The following is a 15,024-nucleotide window of genomic DNA, read 5'->3' on the forward strand; positions in this document are numbered from 1 at the left end:
GGGGCACGGTTTTGCAACCTCCATTCACCAAGGCCAGCACTGGAGCCCAGCAGCAGGCCTGCTGGTGGAAACTCCTAGGGGCTCAAGGACCTCCACCGATCAACAAAGAATGGCAGGGACCAGAGCCTGAATGGGGAGGGGAGAAGGAGGAGGGAGGCCACGTGAGGAAGCTTCATGGAAGAGGAGACCTTGAGCGGGATTGTGTGAATGAAGAGGGGGCAAAATCATTCTGGGCAAAGGAAGAACAGCTTTGAACTTTGGGGAAGGGTAGGTGTTCCCATGGGGCTAGAGTGCACTTGGGGTACAACGGGATTGTGACGGGGGGTTGTAGATCACAGAGAGCGTGTGCCCAGCCTAGCCAGTACCTCTCAGCTCTGGGTGTCGGCCTCCATGACTCACAGCAAGCGATGGTCAGGTATGAACCAGGGCCTTGGACGTTGGAGAGGAACAAGTCAGGAGTACTCCCTGCCTCTGGGGAGCTACAGTCTGATGGTGGCCACTGAAGACAGTTTGGGCAAATACTCTACCAGGCTTTACTTAAAAGAGGGCTCTACCAAATTGCTGGGGAGCTAGTGACAGGTTTGTGGAAGAGATGACTTTTAAGCTGTGTCTTGATAGGTGAGTAGGAGTTTCCCAGAGGGATAAAGTGGAACCGGCAGGAGGCACTGTGCAGAAGAATAAGCCTGTGAAATGCACAGGTGTGTTGGGAACCTGCTTCAGGAATATGGAGTTCATTCAATCACTCGACAAACACTTGAGCTTCTGTGTGCCAGGGGCTGTGCTAGGCACTGGAGGGCGCAATAAAGCAGGTACTCTCTGCCCTCACAAAGCTTATGCTATTTAATTTCTCCGCACCTCAGTTTCACCATCTCTGAAATGCTTTACGTGCCTCACAGAACTTTATTGAGGGTGAAGAGGATCACGTGGTTAACATATTTGTGAAAACAGCTGGGGTCACACTGGTAAATAGGAAATGCTCATTAAATATTTGCAGGACTGAAATGGCTTCTTGCCTTAACTCTCTGATAATTTAGCTCTTGGAGTTAACCTGTCATAGACGCAATAGACAAGCAGGTTCATTCAATGAAGGAATACACACACTTTTTACTTACAGCATGCCCGTCAACTAGATACTATTCTTTATCTCCGTTTCACAGTGGGGGAAGCAGAGGCTGCAAGATGCTAAGAGACTGCTCTCATATGCCCAGGTAGCAATAGAGGAGGCTCCAGGTTCTGCTTCCTGGCGGCCTGACCTCAGAGCCCCAGCACTTAAACAGGTCACATATTGTTGCTCATGTCAAGAGAGGGTCCGGATGGCCTGGTGGAAAGCATTTGAGAAGTCTGAGGGACTTTGCCCCCCTCCCTCCAGCCAGCTGGGATGGCCCTCAGGTTATCTCCCAGGTCAGGGAGTCTGTGGGTCAGTCTGTCTGGGGCAGGGAAGTGAGAAGGCATCATTCCCTTCCTGGGAAGAAGGCACTTCTGGTCCTGCTTGTAGGAAACACATTCTGGATGAGTAAACGCGTTAAAAAAAATTAGAAGGATGACTGTTCGCCTCTGTCCTGAGGAGGCGACAGAGACTCCCGTTCTTCCAGGAGAAAGTTCAGAGGCGGATGAGCTTCGACAGAGTTACTCTTGCTGGTCAAAAAGTAATTCCAGGCCTCAGCGTGGCTCTGGGCCAATACACATCAGAGTGAGCTCTGTCTGCGGCTCCTGGACCCCGGGGAAGGCGGGACTGTTATTTGAGAGCTGTTTCTTTAAGCCCTAGTACAAGGCACATGTCTTCCTTCCATCTGTGGGGAAGGGATAGGCCTAAAAGCACAGGTTTGGTTAACAAGTGGTCCTTCCCTTCTCATACTGGCTGTTTCCTGTTGTAAGTTTGTGACCTTGAACAAGGTACCCTGGTTCCCTCTGAACCTCTGTTTACTCATCTCTGAAGTGGGGACAATGATAAAATCAATGCAACGATTAGTGAAGTGTCTATTGCATTAGGGGCTCAATAAATATTAACTCTTGTTCTCTGATGGGTCAAAAAAAATTGTTGATTTTCAGATTGTCCAGCTTTTTCTTGTGACGATAAGAGTGATAATTTACAAGCTCTTACAGAGTTGAAAATGGAAGTCCAATGTGTGTCTAGGGATTCTCTATATATTCTAATATGTTTGCTTTATTTATTTGTATATTAAAATATTTTCTCTCAGTAAGGTAGTAACTTTTGTGATTAGCATTTATTTTAACCAAAACATTTACTGAGCATCTACTATGTGCTACATAGTGCAAAGGACACAGGATGAACACAGCTTTAGCCTTAATTTCAAGAATCTTCTGGTGGAGCATGGGAAGTAGATATATTATCCTTTTCCTTCCTTCCCCAATCTTGGTGGGTAAACTGGTCTGTGCTGGTGTCCCTATTTAAACAGGGACCACCTGGATTCTAGGGCATGAGGGGATTTGGGAGATCTGGGTTTTTCGGAGGCATACCTCTGTCTTGCTACGCGCCCCTCCCCTGTGTTGTCATTCTTGGTTCCCATGTCCTTGTCAGGGGCTCCCACAGCACTAACCACAATCCATCATTCTTTTTTATTGGTATATTCATAACCTGGGTTAGGTTGCCTTCTGCCTCTGAGGAAGGGTCTGATGTAGAGGACTGGGGCTGACAGCACCCAGCCAGCAAGCCTCCAGGCTGGAGAAGTTGGGTGACAACCACACTAATATCCAAATGCATAAAGCTTTACAAGTACACCAGGTTTTGGAGCCTGCAAAGCATTTTAGGACTTGTTTCATTTATTCTCCATGAAAGGAGGTATCCCCAGTCACGCTTTACACGCGAGGAGACTGAACAGGGAGAGGTGGTTTCCAAACCACAACTAGAACCCCAGCTCACCCAGGTTCTCAAAGTTGTCTGATAGGAATCAAAGGGGGTGCCTGGCCAGTGTGGCTCAGTGGTTGAGGGTTGACCTTTGAAACAGGAGGTTTGATTCCCCATGAGGGCACGTGCCTTGGGGGGTGTGCAGGAGGCAGCTGATCCATGATTCTCTCTCATCATGGATGTTTCTATCTCTCTATCCCTCCCTCTTCCTCTCTAAAATCAATAAAATGTATTTTTTTAAAAAATTATTACGGGAGTGCTTGCTAAAATGTAGAGAAAGCCCTCTCTTCCAATTATAATTCTCAAGCTCTGGCCTGGGCCTCAGGAATCGATAGTTTGACAGACACTTCCGGTGATACTTGTCTTCAGGCAAGTCCAGACACAGTGTGGTTTATTGACTTGTTTCCGTAGCAAAGGTTTATTGGGTACCAGCTGTGGTCCGCACTGTGGGGAGAGCACCTGAACACGCCAGTCCCCAGCCTTAAGGAGCTGGCTGTCGGCTGGCTGAGCAGATTGTCCGGGTCCAGGTCTGCGCAGGTCTGCCACCCAGGTCTGCCCTAGGCCAGGTCCCTTCCTGCGGGGTGGGACTGGCTTCCGCCCCACACAGGGCTGGAGCCTGCTGGGCCCCCTTCCACTGTCTAACACTTGCGCGGGGCTGAGCCTGTGGTTCTAGGGAGCTGGAGGCAGCCTGTGAGAGACACCAAGGTGTGTGTGGCACACCGTGTTTCAGTAAATGCTAACCAACTGCTAATGTGCTTGTTGGCTAGAAAAGGACATGGGGGAGGGGGCCCCTCCTGGGTGGAGGAAGGCAGTTCAAACCTGACCTGGGGTAGGGATTTACATTTCTTTAAAGGCAGTTCCAGCCGGGATCTGATTTAGCACCTGGAGGGGAGCCAGGCAAGGATCTTGCTTGAGCTGATGAGGAAAGCAGGGCCCCCGAGAGCCAGAAGTGAGAGGTGCCGAGCTAAAACCCAGGTCTCCTGAGGGATCTGCCAGCGCAGACAGCGACGGCAGGCCTGGCCATCACCGTTCTCCTGAGGTCACCCGGCGATGCGTGCCTGTGAAGGGGAGAGCCGGATGCCACCACAGGCACGGAGGGGCCAGGATCACCTGAAGCTGGGCTCGGGTCCAGCTTCAGCTGAACACATTCCTTTTTCCGATGGAGAAGTCGGTCTTCATGCTGGTGGCTCCTGCCCTCTGCCTTTCCCAGGAGAGCACTTACAAATTCGAAGCAGGACCCCGTGGGCCTTGGTCTGGAGCTCACCTTCTTTGTTCCAGCAACTCTGAGGACCCAGTAGTTTATCCCAGGCTGACCCTCCGGATGGGCCCTGCTAGATAAGGCCAGGGGTGCTCCCAGAGGCCATCTGGACAGCGTCCGGGAAGGCTGCGTGGGCCAGGCTGGGCTGAACATCACAGACCCCTGTGGGTCCACACCCTTTGGTGGGTGAGGGTCCACCACCATTCCCTACCTGCTCCTTGTTGAGCCAGACATAACATCTGGAGGCTGGAGCGACAGGAAAGGGCAGGGATCCCAGGTGAGTAGAGCAGGGAAACCACGATTCTGACCTGGGAGTTTGCAGGCGACAAGCCTGCTCTGTCTAGGAAGTAACACTTAGAATGCCAGGGTGCCCAGACCTGGCAAACTAGATGGTCCATGGACCTTTAGGTTCGGGGGGGGGGGGGGGGTGCTTGGTGGGCCTCCTCCCTACCAGGCTCAGGCCCCGCCCTCCCGAGTAGGGGATCTCTCTGGGGGACACCCCCCAGGGTGTGTGTGGGGGGCGTGTATAAGATCTTAAAGCTTCGCCCAGGGAGGTAGGGCGGGGCTGGGCGGCTAGGAAGACCCAGGATATAAGGGCCAGGCTCCGCTTCCCGCCCGGCCAGCCCACCATGCACGCCCCCCGGCTCCCCTCCCTCCTCCTGCACGTCTGGAGGGCCCTGCTCCTGGCCGGCGCCGCCTCGGTAGCCTCGGTGCCCCTGCATTCGCGCGGGCAGCCCACGTCGCCGTCCCCTCTGGCGTACATGCTGAGCCTCTACCGCGACCCGCCGCAGGCGGACGTCATCCGCAGCCTGCAGGCGCAAGGTAGGCTGCCCCACCTCCGGGGAGGGGATTAGGGGGGGCTGCCGCGGTTGGGGACCGACCCGAGGCGTGGGTCTGGGCCTGGGGGTGTCTGGACGCCTGCACTGCCAGGGCGCAGGGCTGGTGGGTGGCGGGATTGTGGCGCTCGGGGTGGGTCCCCCACAGTCACCTCTGGGTTCCGGGTCTTGGTCTGTGTGGGTCAAGCGCGGCACCGTAAGGGGGAGCCCGACTGTGCACGTCTCATCTGTTTTGTGAAATACAGTCTCTGGCGCCCCCGTTTGCGCACCTGTTGAGGGGGCTTGGAGCACTTCCCCCGCAAGTGCGTGGGGAGGGCTGGGTGACAGCGCAGACACCCTTAGCACAGAACCAGGGAAAGCAGTAAGGGGTCGTTTTGTCGAACTTTTTTCTTTTCGAGAGCGAGGGTGAGTAGGTGCCGGCCCGGCGCTGAGAGTCTCCGGATGGGAGCAGGCTTCGACACGGGTCTCCAACATGTAGCAGCGGGCACCAGGACCCAGAGATTTGGGGTTAGAGATGGGACACCCCAAGTCGAGGAGGGAGACAGGTTTGGGTACTCGAGGCCAGGCTGGGGAGGTGTCAGCATCCCGGGTAACCGGGTTCAGAGCGTAGACTGGGAGGGGGGAGGGGGCAGGGGGGAGTCGGTGACCATGGTGACCTGGGAGTTTCTCCCTCCAGGACTGGGCGCGGGGGGGCGGGGGCGGAGGGGGGCAGGTGGGTGTTGAGCAGAGGGAGCCCTTCCCGCGAGTCCCCTCACCCCGCGCAATCCACATCTTGGCGCCTGGAGTGTGCGGGACTCTCGCCGCCCGCGCCTCCCGCCGCCGGCCGGGGCTAGACGGCCCTCCCGGGGCCGCCGCGAAATCCACATCCGACAATCTGATCTGACTGGCCACCCGCTGGCCCCTTGCGGTCCCTGGCCTGCCCAGTCTCGGGTCAGACAGCTGGTGACCCTCTCCGGAGGGGTCATCTGGGGACCAGCCAGACGAGGGACACCCGGGGAGCAGGACAATTTGAAAGTTACTGGAGTGCTCGGCTCCTCCGCCGGGAAACTGGGGGTTTGGGGTGGGGCGGGCTGCACTTTTCCAGTCCCCTTTCCCCCGAAGTTTGGAAATTTGTTAGTCTGGGCGTCTGGAGAAATTAGTTTTTGCCCCTCAAACCCTGCTTCCCGATTCCCAAGGTGTCCCTGGCGCTTTAGTTGATTTCTCCAGTTTCCTTTTTGTAAAGCGGGGAGCTGGCTTTCCTTCCGCCCCATTTGTGTGTGTATGGTAAATATACATAACAAAACGGGCCGTCTTACCCGCTTTAAGTGTACAGTGGCGTTAAGCACATGCACATTGTTGTGAATCGCTTCATTTTTTAAAGCTGTGAGGACAGCCGTCTGGAGGGAGACTGAGGAGAAGGTTGTCTGGGTTTCTTTGTCAGCTACACCCGGATGGCTGAAATGGGTGTCGGGTGCAGTCTTACCAAATAGGCTGTGCATCTGTGTGTCACTGTTTTAAAGGAGACAGTGTTTATAAAACACTTGGCATGCGGGCAGCCCAAATCGCACTTATTACATAAGTGGGAGATACAGGGTTTTTTTCTGAGAAAAGCATTCTTAACTTTTTTTTCTTTACATTTTGTTTGTTTATTGTTAATCGTCACCCCAGGATATTTTCCTCCCGATTTTTAGAGAGAGAAAATCAATGTGAGAGAGACACATCAATTGGTTACCTCCACATGCGCCCCGATCAGGGCCAGGATTGAGCCTGCAACCGAGGCACATGCCCTTGACTGCCATCAAACCCTTCAGTCCACAGCCCGGCACTCTACCCACTGAGCTTTCATCAGGCATCCATGACCCCCAAAGGATTAGACACCCCTATTCTAAGATGAACCAGAGCCAGATCTAAGGGAGCCCTTGGCTGGCTGTGGGGTTGTGGAGTCTCAGGCTCCTCCAGCAGGAAGGAGTAATTTCCTGTCTTCCCTCCGTACACACCGCCCATCCCGGTGACAGACGACTTCGTCCCCGGTCCAGGTCCCTCTCTACCTTCACTGTAACTGTGGACCTGGGCAAAGGCGGCTGATGACAGCCAGTGTCTGTGTTGCACTTGGGTGGTTGTGCTAGATAAAGACTTTACATGATCTCAGTCATCGCAACATCCCGGTGGGTACTGTCACCACTTCCCTTTTACGAAGAGGGGAACTGAGGCCCCGAGAAGGCCTCCAATAGTAACCTGCCCAATGTTAAACAGCAAATGGCAGAATTGGAACCATCACTAGAGAAAGCAGGGCCCCTGCTCTTAACCACTGAGCTGGAATGCCTTCCCCTAAAAGGCCATTTGTAGATACTTGAGATCATAGTGGAGCTTGTGGCCTGGAGTTGCTACATGCCCCACCTAGTCCCCAGGTGGCCAGGAGGTGCTCCAATGGGCAGCAGGTAAGGTCAGCCTCCTCCCCACAGCTCTGAGGAGAGTTGCTAGTCCAGGGCCGGTTATTGCCCCTGCGGGTGCTAATGAGGAGGGAAGTGGGAATAAAGTGAAACGGAGCGACTAGGGATGGGCTGGGAGAGCTGCCTGAGGGCGAACCTCGGAACTGCCCCTTCTTATGCAGGCTGGATTTCCCAGAGAAATTCACTTACTGTCTGCCTCAGCGTACTCTGTGAGACAATTAAAAAACCAACTGTTGCCCTAGCTGGTTTGGCTCAGTGGATAGAGTGTTGGCCTGTGGACTAAAGGGTCACTGGTTCAGTTCTGGTCAAGGGCACTTGCCTAGGTTGTGGGCCGATCCCCAGTTGGGGGTGTGCAGGGGGCAGCCGATCACTGATTCTCTCTCATCGTTGATGTTTCTAGCTCTCTCTCCCTCTCCCTGCCTCTCTGAAATCAATAAAAATATATTAATAAATAAACTGTTATGTGGTCTGCCCAGAAGGACATAAATAGGATCATCACTACCTCCCGGATCTATGCACAAAAGAGTTTTTACTTCTAATGAATAACCTTTGACTCTTATTTAGCAATAAACCCTCAAATGTCTTAATTTTCGTGGGTTTGAGGATGCAGAGGTGGGTAAGACATTCCTATTACAAAGAAGCAACTGGGCTGGAAATTTATAAACCCGTGCATTCCGAGACATCAGACCAAATTAGTTCAGGACCAAAATAAATGGAATGTGCTTCCCGTTCCTTCTCATCCGCTTTGGGCTTAGTTGTCTTGGGTGGGTGGGACAGGGCTGTGTGTGCTGGCCGTGTCTGCCCTGGGCCTGTGGATGAACTGGGGCAGGAGAGAGTGAGTGCCCTGCAGGTAGAGAGGAGAAGCCGCTGGGTGGAAAGTGCAAGGTCAGCGCAAAGTCAGGCTTAGAATGCCTTGAGAAGTCTGTTTGTAAGGTTGCCAAAACCTCCTGAAATCTCTGCCTCCATCTGGAGGAACTGGCCAGGAAGGGGGCAGCCAGCCTTTGGTTTCTGTTGCCTGTGCCCCTCCTAGAGCTCCGAGCCTTTCCGTGATATGCTTACCAACTTCACGGTGCCTGTGCGACAGACCGCCCTTCCCAGCGAGAAAACAGGGCCTGGGAAGTGAATTGCTCCAGGGTCACTGGGCAAGTTGGAAGCCCAGGGTTTCGGTCAGAAAGCTCAGGGTTTAGATCTAAAGCTCAGCCTTAGATTCTCTCTCTCTCTCTCTCTCTCTCTCTCTCTCTCTCTCAGAAACCCATTGGTAACATCCCATTGTTACCAGTTGTTCTGACTTTGGAGTGTCTTCAGGGGGAGTGGTAGAACAGTGATTTGGAGTTTGGGCTTTTCAGTTAGGCAAACCCAGGTTTATTCTTGGCTCTGCCACTTTCCACGAATGACACCTTGGGCAGATAATTTAACTTCCCTGAGTCTCAATTTTCCTCATCTCTAAAATGGGTTCAACAACATGTCCATCTCACAGGGTCAAGGTGAGGATTAAGAGAAGTGATGCATATGAGGTGAGAGCTCAGACTTGAGCTATGGTTGTTACACTGCGGGAGGGCCCCACTGACGCTGCCTCCTTCCCGTTTTCCCCCACTCAGATGTGGAGGTGGATGGGCAGAACTGGACCTTTGCTTTTGACTTCTCCTTCCTGAGCCAAAAGGAGGACCTGGAGTGGGCCGAGCTCCGGCTGCAGCTGGCCAGCCCAGTGGACCTTCCCCCTGGCGTCCCACTCTCCATCGAGATTTTTCACCAGCCAAAGCTGGAGGCCGATTGGGACCCAGCCCGCTGCCCAGAACGCCTTCGGCTGGAACTGTTGACTGTTTCTCTGTCCCAGGTTACCTTTTCTTCCGGCAGCATGGTCCTGGAGGTGACCAGGCCACTCTCCAAGTGGCTGAAGCACCCTGGGAAGCTGGGGGAGCAGATGTCCAGTTTGGCCAGAGAATGCTGGCCGCGGCCTCCCACACCGCCTGTCGCCAATGTGCTCCTCCTGCTCTACTCCAACCTCCCTCCTGAGCAGAGGAGGCTGGGTGGCTCCACCTTGCTGTGGGAAGCTGAGAGCTCCTGGCGGGCCCAGGAGGGACAGCTCTTCCAGGAAAAGGGCAGGAGGCACCCGAGACATCACTTGCCGGACAGAAGCCAACTGTGTCGGAAGGTCAAGTTCCAGGTGGACTTCAACCTGATTGGATGGGGCGCCTGGATCATCTACCCCAAGCAGTACAATGCCTATCGCTGTGAGGGCGAGTGTCCCAACCCTGTGGGGGAGGAGTTCCATCCCACCAACCACGCATACATCCAGGTATGATGCCAGGGCATGGGGGGTGGAGGGCAGGCAGTCTGTGGGGAAGTGGCCGTACTGCCAGATCCGGGGCACAAGACTCCAGCGCTGCTATTATTTCATAGCGCTGTGTTTATTCATCCCTGCACAGTTATTCAAGCACCTATCCTGTGCCAGGTCCTAAGGATACGGAGATGACCACGCTCAACATCCTCAGAAAGCCTACATGGATGGAGTCATTGCTTTCCCTAGGACTTTTCCCTTGTCTTTCATAAAATTAGGGTTGGAGGGTACACACTAGAGCAGCCGTGGGCAAACTATGGCCCGTTCGGCTGTTCTATCCGGCCCGTGGAGCCGAAAGAGCGGACGGTTCTCTTGCTCTCCCCTCCGCTCCTTCACCAGCAGCAGTGTTAACATGTATTAGTTCACACAAACACTCTATTCATGCTTTTGTTCTGGCCCTCCGGTCCAGTTTAAGAACCCATTGTGGCCCTCGAGTCAAAAAGTTTGCCCACCCCTGCACTAGAGGGTTTCAACTCCTCCCCAACCCTGACATTCTGGGAAAGGACGTTCAGAATCTGGCGTTTGGGGATAGAGAGGTCTGGGTTTGATTCCTACTTATTAGCTGTGTAATATTGATCAAGTGGCTTCCTCTCTCTGAGCCTCGTTTTACCACCTGTAAAAATGGGGATATTTTATAGGGATGTTATAGTGTTAAATGAGGTGATAAGTATACTGCATGTAGAGTAGTTGAACGATAAGAGGCATGTTTGATGTTATGTCATCATTACTAGAAGTCTGTGATTCACTGATGAAATGGGGGCCACATTTACGGGGCCATGGTTGAGATAATAATGTCCCAGCCACTGTAGTTTTGCTGCCTAAAATAGGAGCTGGATACCCATTTTGCAGAAGTTAGATAAGGCCGTAGGCTACCCACCACCAGTGTCATTGATCAGCCCAAGTTCTAGAAGGTGGTAGAGGGAGACGAATGGCAGGAGAACGAGATGGAAAAAGCAGAGAATAGAGGCTATTCTTGCCTGGGTGGCTCAATTGGGGAGAGCATGGTCCCGTACACCAAAAGGTTGTGGGTTCAATTTCCGGTCAAGGCACATACCCAGGTTTCGGGTTCCATCCTCCGTCAGGGCCACTTCACCTCTCTCTATAAATTAGGTGAGGATTAAAAAAAAAGAAAAAAAGAGAATAGAGGCTAATATAGTGACCCTGATATTTAGGTAGCCCTGCCCTGCTCTCAACGGTCACCTGGGAATAATGTGTTTCTATTTACTCCAAGAAGCCTACACTGAGCAGTGGTCGCCAACCTTCCGGGCCTCACAGACCACCAGTGGTCCATGGACCACCGGTTGGTGACCGCTGCCCTCGAGTGCATCCTCCATCCAAGCCTCAGGCAGGGTTCAGAGGCTCTGGGGAGCATGTGAGCTGAGCTCCTGCAAGGGAGGCAGGTGGGGGCCAGCCCCAGAGGACCTGTCCCCGGCAAAGGCCCTCACGAGCCTCTCCCAGGCCCCACTTCACTCCACCAACCCACCGGCAGCGTGACCAGAGGCCACCACAGAGACCCAGATAGTCCCAGTTGCCAGCTCTGACCTGAGAAGGTGTCCCGGACCACAGGGCCAGGGTCCAGTTCCAGAATGCCAGGGCGTTGTCACCTTTTCTCCCGCTGTTTGCCCTTCTCTGGGCAACAAAGCAAATCCCACAAGAATTTCCACATGACTGTCTTCTGCCTCATAGTTTTGGAACTAAACCAGGAGTTTCTTGGAATATTTTATAAACTGGTATTCACTCTAGACCAGCGGTTCTCAACCTGTGGGTCGTGACCCCTTTGGGGGTCGAACGACCCTTTCACAGGGGTCGCCTAAGACCATCGGAAAACACATATATAATTACATATTGTTTTGTGATTAATCACTATGCTTTAATTATGTTCTATTTGTAACAATGAAATTGGGGCTCACCACAACATGAGGAACTGTATTAAAGGGTCACAGCATTAGGAAGGTTGAGAACCACTGCTCTAGACTATAATAATAGGAGAATGTATAAGTTGGCTACTGTTCTACCCAGACACAGCTTTTAGAATCTTCTGTTTAAAAGATGCTTTAAGAAAGCAGAAGTGATTTTAGAAGTTAGAGTCGGTGATGTATTGGCATGCTGATTCCTTTATGAAAACAGTTTCCTTCTATTTTTGCACCCAGTCACTGATCTAGACTCTCAGGATCTTTTTCACCCTTTACCCAGAAATGACCTATTCTGACCCGGATGTTGAACTGACCCCTCTCCTCCCTTTCAGAGTCTGCTGAAACGGTACCAGCCCCACCGCGTCCCTTCCACCTGCTGTGCCCCCGTGAAGACCAGGCCCTTGAGCATGCTCTATGTGGACAATGGCAGAGTCCTTCTAGACCATCACAAGGACATGATTGTGGAAGAGTGCGGGTGCCTATGAGGTCCTGGAGGGGCGCTGGATTTGCCTGTTCCCCGGAAGGCCGGGAGGCTCCTGGAAGACATGATGACCGTTGGATCCAATGCGAAGAAATAAAAGGAAGGCTGCACTACAAACACAGGCCCTCGAGGCTGGCTAAACAGAGGCCAGGAGAGGGAGGGGGAGCCTGTGGAGCAGCCTGGCTGGGTTTTCTCTTCCCTGGACAGACAGTGGCGAGTGAAAGCACTAATGAAGAGACCTTACCTGCCTTTTTAAACCTGTGCACTCCCGGAAATCGTATGCGAAAGTTGGGGCACATACGCGTTTTTGAGGTGGGACAAGGTTGTCTATAACTTTTATGTATTCTCGAAAGTGGTCTTTGCCACCCCACCCCCAAGATCAAGCATCACGGAGTCAATGGCTCCGGTTGCCTCAGGCTGGGCGAGGGGCCCACGTCTTTCCGGCCGGCCAGGAGCAATCTGTTGGCCTTGTCCAGGCTTCCTGAAGTGGATCTCTGCTAATGAGTTGTACAGCCATAAAGCCACTGTACAGTCCTTCTGGGCCTGCTGGTGCCTCTGGAGGGAGAGGCAGGAACTCGTCCCAGAGAACTGGCCACTTTGGACTACAGCAGCTGGGGCCCTCAGATGCTCCCCCTCACCCCCCGAGTCTATTAAAGTTGGTGACAGTTCACTTCCATCTCTTAATGCGTGCTATGAATGCGGCCCTGAGCTTCCTATACATAGGGGTGTAGGCCCCGCCCAGGGTGGCAGATTTGGGCTGTGGGTACAGCTCAGCCACTGAGCAGCTGTGACCCTTGTCCCTCAAGTGAATAATTCACTACTCAGCCTCATCCTGTGACATGAAAGCAGGTGGATCCTAACGCATCCCTGTGCAATGTCTGTTGGAAGGCTCCCGAGCTGTAAGTCAGGCTTTATCCCATCTCCCTACAAAGCCTGCTAGGCCAGGCCCTGCCATCCTGTTCTCTATCCTTTATCAGCTTTTGCTGCCCAGGGTTCTAAGATTGCCTTAACTCAGGGTGGGCAAACTTTTTGACTCGGGGGCCACAATGGGTTCTTAAACTGGACCGGAGGGCCGGAACAAAAGCATGGATGGAGTGTTTGTGTGAACTAATATAAATTCAAAGTAAACATCATTACATAAAAGGGTATGGTCTTTTTTTTTTTTTTTTTAGTTTTATTCATTTCAAACGGGCCGGATCCGGCCCACGGGCCGTAGTTTGCCCACGGCTGCTTAACTTCACGTTTCTCACAGCAGCACAGCAAAAGGAACATAGCTTTCTCGTAGGGAGCGCTCCCACCAAACACAAGTCTTTGCCTTCTGGATGAAAAGACCCCAAAGGCAGCAATTCTGCATTTCCTTATCAGCACTGCCCAAACGGGGGAAATATATATATATATTTGTTAATCCTCAACCTGGGACATTTTTCCTTTGATTTTTTTTAGAGAAGGAGGGGGAGAGACAGAGAGGGAAACATCAATGTGAGAGACACACCTATTGGTTCCCTCCGGCACGCACCCCGGGGCGGGATCCAGCCTGCAACTGAGGTACGTGCCCTTGACCGGGAATTGAACCCGCGACCCTTCAGACCAAGAGCAGATGTTCTATCCACTGAGCCAAACTGGCTAGGATGGGCTATATATATTTTTTGTTTGTCAGGGCAAGGGGCCATTTTGCTGGGAATGAGTCCACCGTCAGTCTGTCCCTGCCTCGCCAAGAAGCCCAGCCTTTGGGAAGTGATCCCAAGCATGCGAGGAACCTTGCTGAGTTTAGACATGCAGCCTTGGTTGGGTCAAGGTAGTAATCCTGGCCCAGGCAGGGCTGGCGTGGCTAGAGCCAGGCCTGGGCCTGAGACGCCTCAATGCCCTGACTCAGCACAAAGCTGACCCAGCTGCTCGATTCCTGGAGTGGGAACAGACGCGCCCTACCCACGCTGCAGGCTCACAATGGGATTCTGCATCTGATTCCACTTGGCTGGGAGGGCCTCGTCAGGTCAGCTGTCGTCCCATTCTCTTTCCTAAATGAGACCCCAGAGAGGCTTAGTGGCCTGACCACACACTGAGGAGGGGCGGGACCCAGACCTGCGCTTTGGTCTGCAGCCCCAGGGGCACCTGCTTAATAGTACTCAGAGGTCTTTGCTCCCCTCGCTTCGGAACCAGAATTCTACTTCCACTACCGAACTGAATTTCTTGGGAGAGAAAATCCCATCCCAGGACTTCAGAGCATCTTGACTAAGTAGGTGCCCAGTAGTTCTATGGCTGGGGCCAGGAAAGCAGAAGGTCAAGCTATTTGCAGCCACAGCTTGTGGGAGTGTCTCCTTAGCAGCTCTGACTCAGAGAACAAACCTCACTGAGGACAAGGCATTACCTCCTATCAAGCAGAAGACGCAGGCACAAACGAGTGAAGCTACCTTTTGCTGACGCCCTGCCGAAAGCTCGGTTCGTGTCAGCCCCAGGGACATCCTGCTGTCTGGCCAGAGGTGTTTAGGGCCGAGCCTCGCAGCACAGCTCCATGGTTGAGCCTGTGTGCTGGTGAATGCTTTCTAAGTTGGAGGACATACTACCTCCTGAGAACCGAGTCCTGTCCTAACCTGGGGGGCAGGAAGGGGCTTCTGTACAACAGTCAGGGATACTTTAACTTGCTCTGAAGGCAAAGGCCTCCTCCCATTGTTTCTAGAGCAGTGCAAGTCAGCAGGTGAGGGGGGAAAATCGGATGCACTATTCTCCTTGGCTGGGGAAGTGGGCGGGCTCGGCAGTAGGTAGGGGTGGAGAAAAGACAGAGTAAGAGGAGAAGCAGAAACACAGATGTGATTCACATAGCACCATAGTCAAGTTTATCTCCATCTAGTAAAGCCTTTTATTAGCAGCAAAACCCTTACCCCTATACCCTAAGTTGCCTTTGAGGT

General features: G+C 53.0%; 1 protein-coding gene across 1 annotated transcript; it reads left to right on the forward strand.

The window, feature by feature from the left end:
- Positions 1-4,753: 4,753 nt before the first annotated feature.
- NODAL (nodal growth differentiation factor) lies at positions 4,754-12,125 on the forward strand (the record flags this gene model as incomplete). The annotated part of the gene is made up of 3 exons (XM_081105405.1): positions 4,754-4,946; positions 8,988-9,685; positions 11,973-12,125. 3 exons carry the CDS (start codon positions 4,754-4,756, stop codon positions 12,123-12,125), a joined length of 1,044 nt encoding a protein of 347 aa, XP_080961531.1.
- Positions 12,126-15,024: the final 2,899 nt, after the last annotated feature.

This window comes from Myotis nattereri (assembly GCF_964212035.1).
Source record: "Myotis nattereri genome assembly, chromosome: 13".
In the NCBI taxonomy this organism is placed as follows: domain Eukaryota; kingdom Metazoa; phylum Chordata; class Mammalia; order Chiroptera; family Vespertilionidae; genus Myotis; species Myotis nattereri.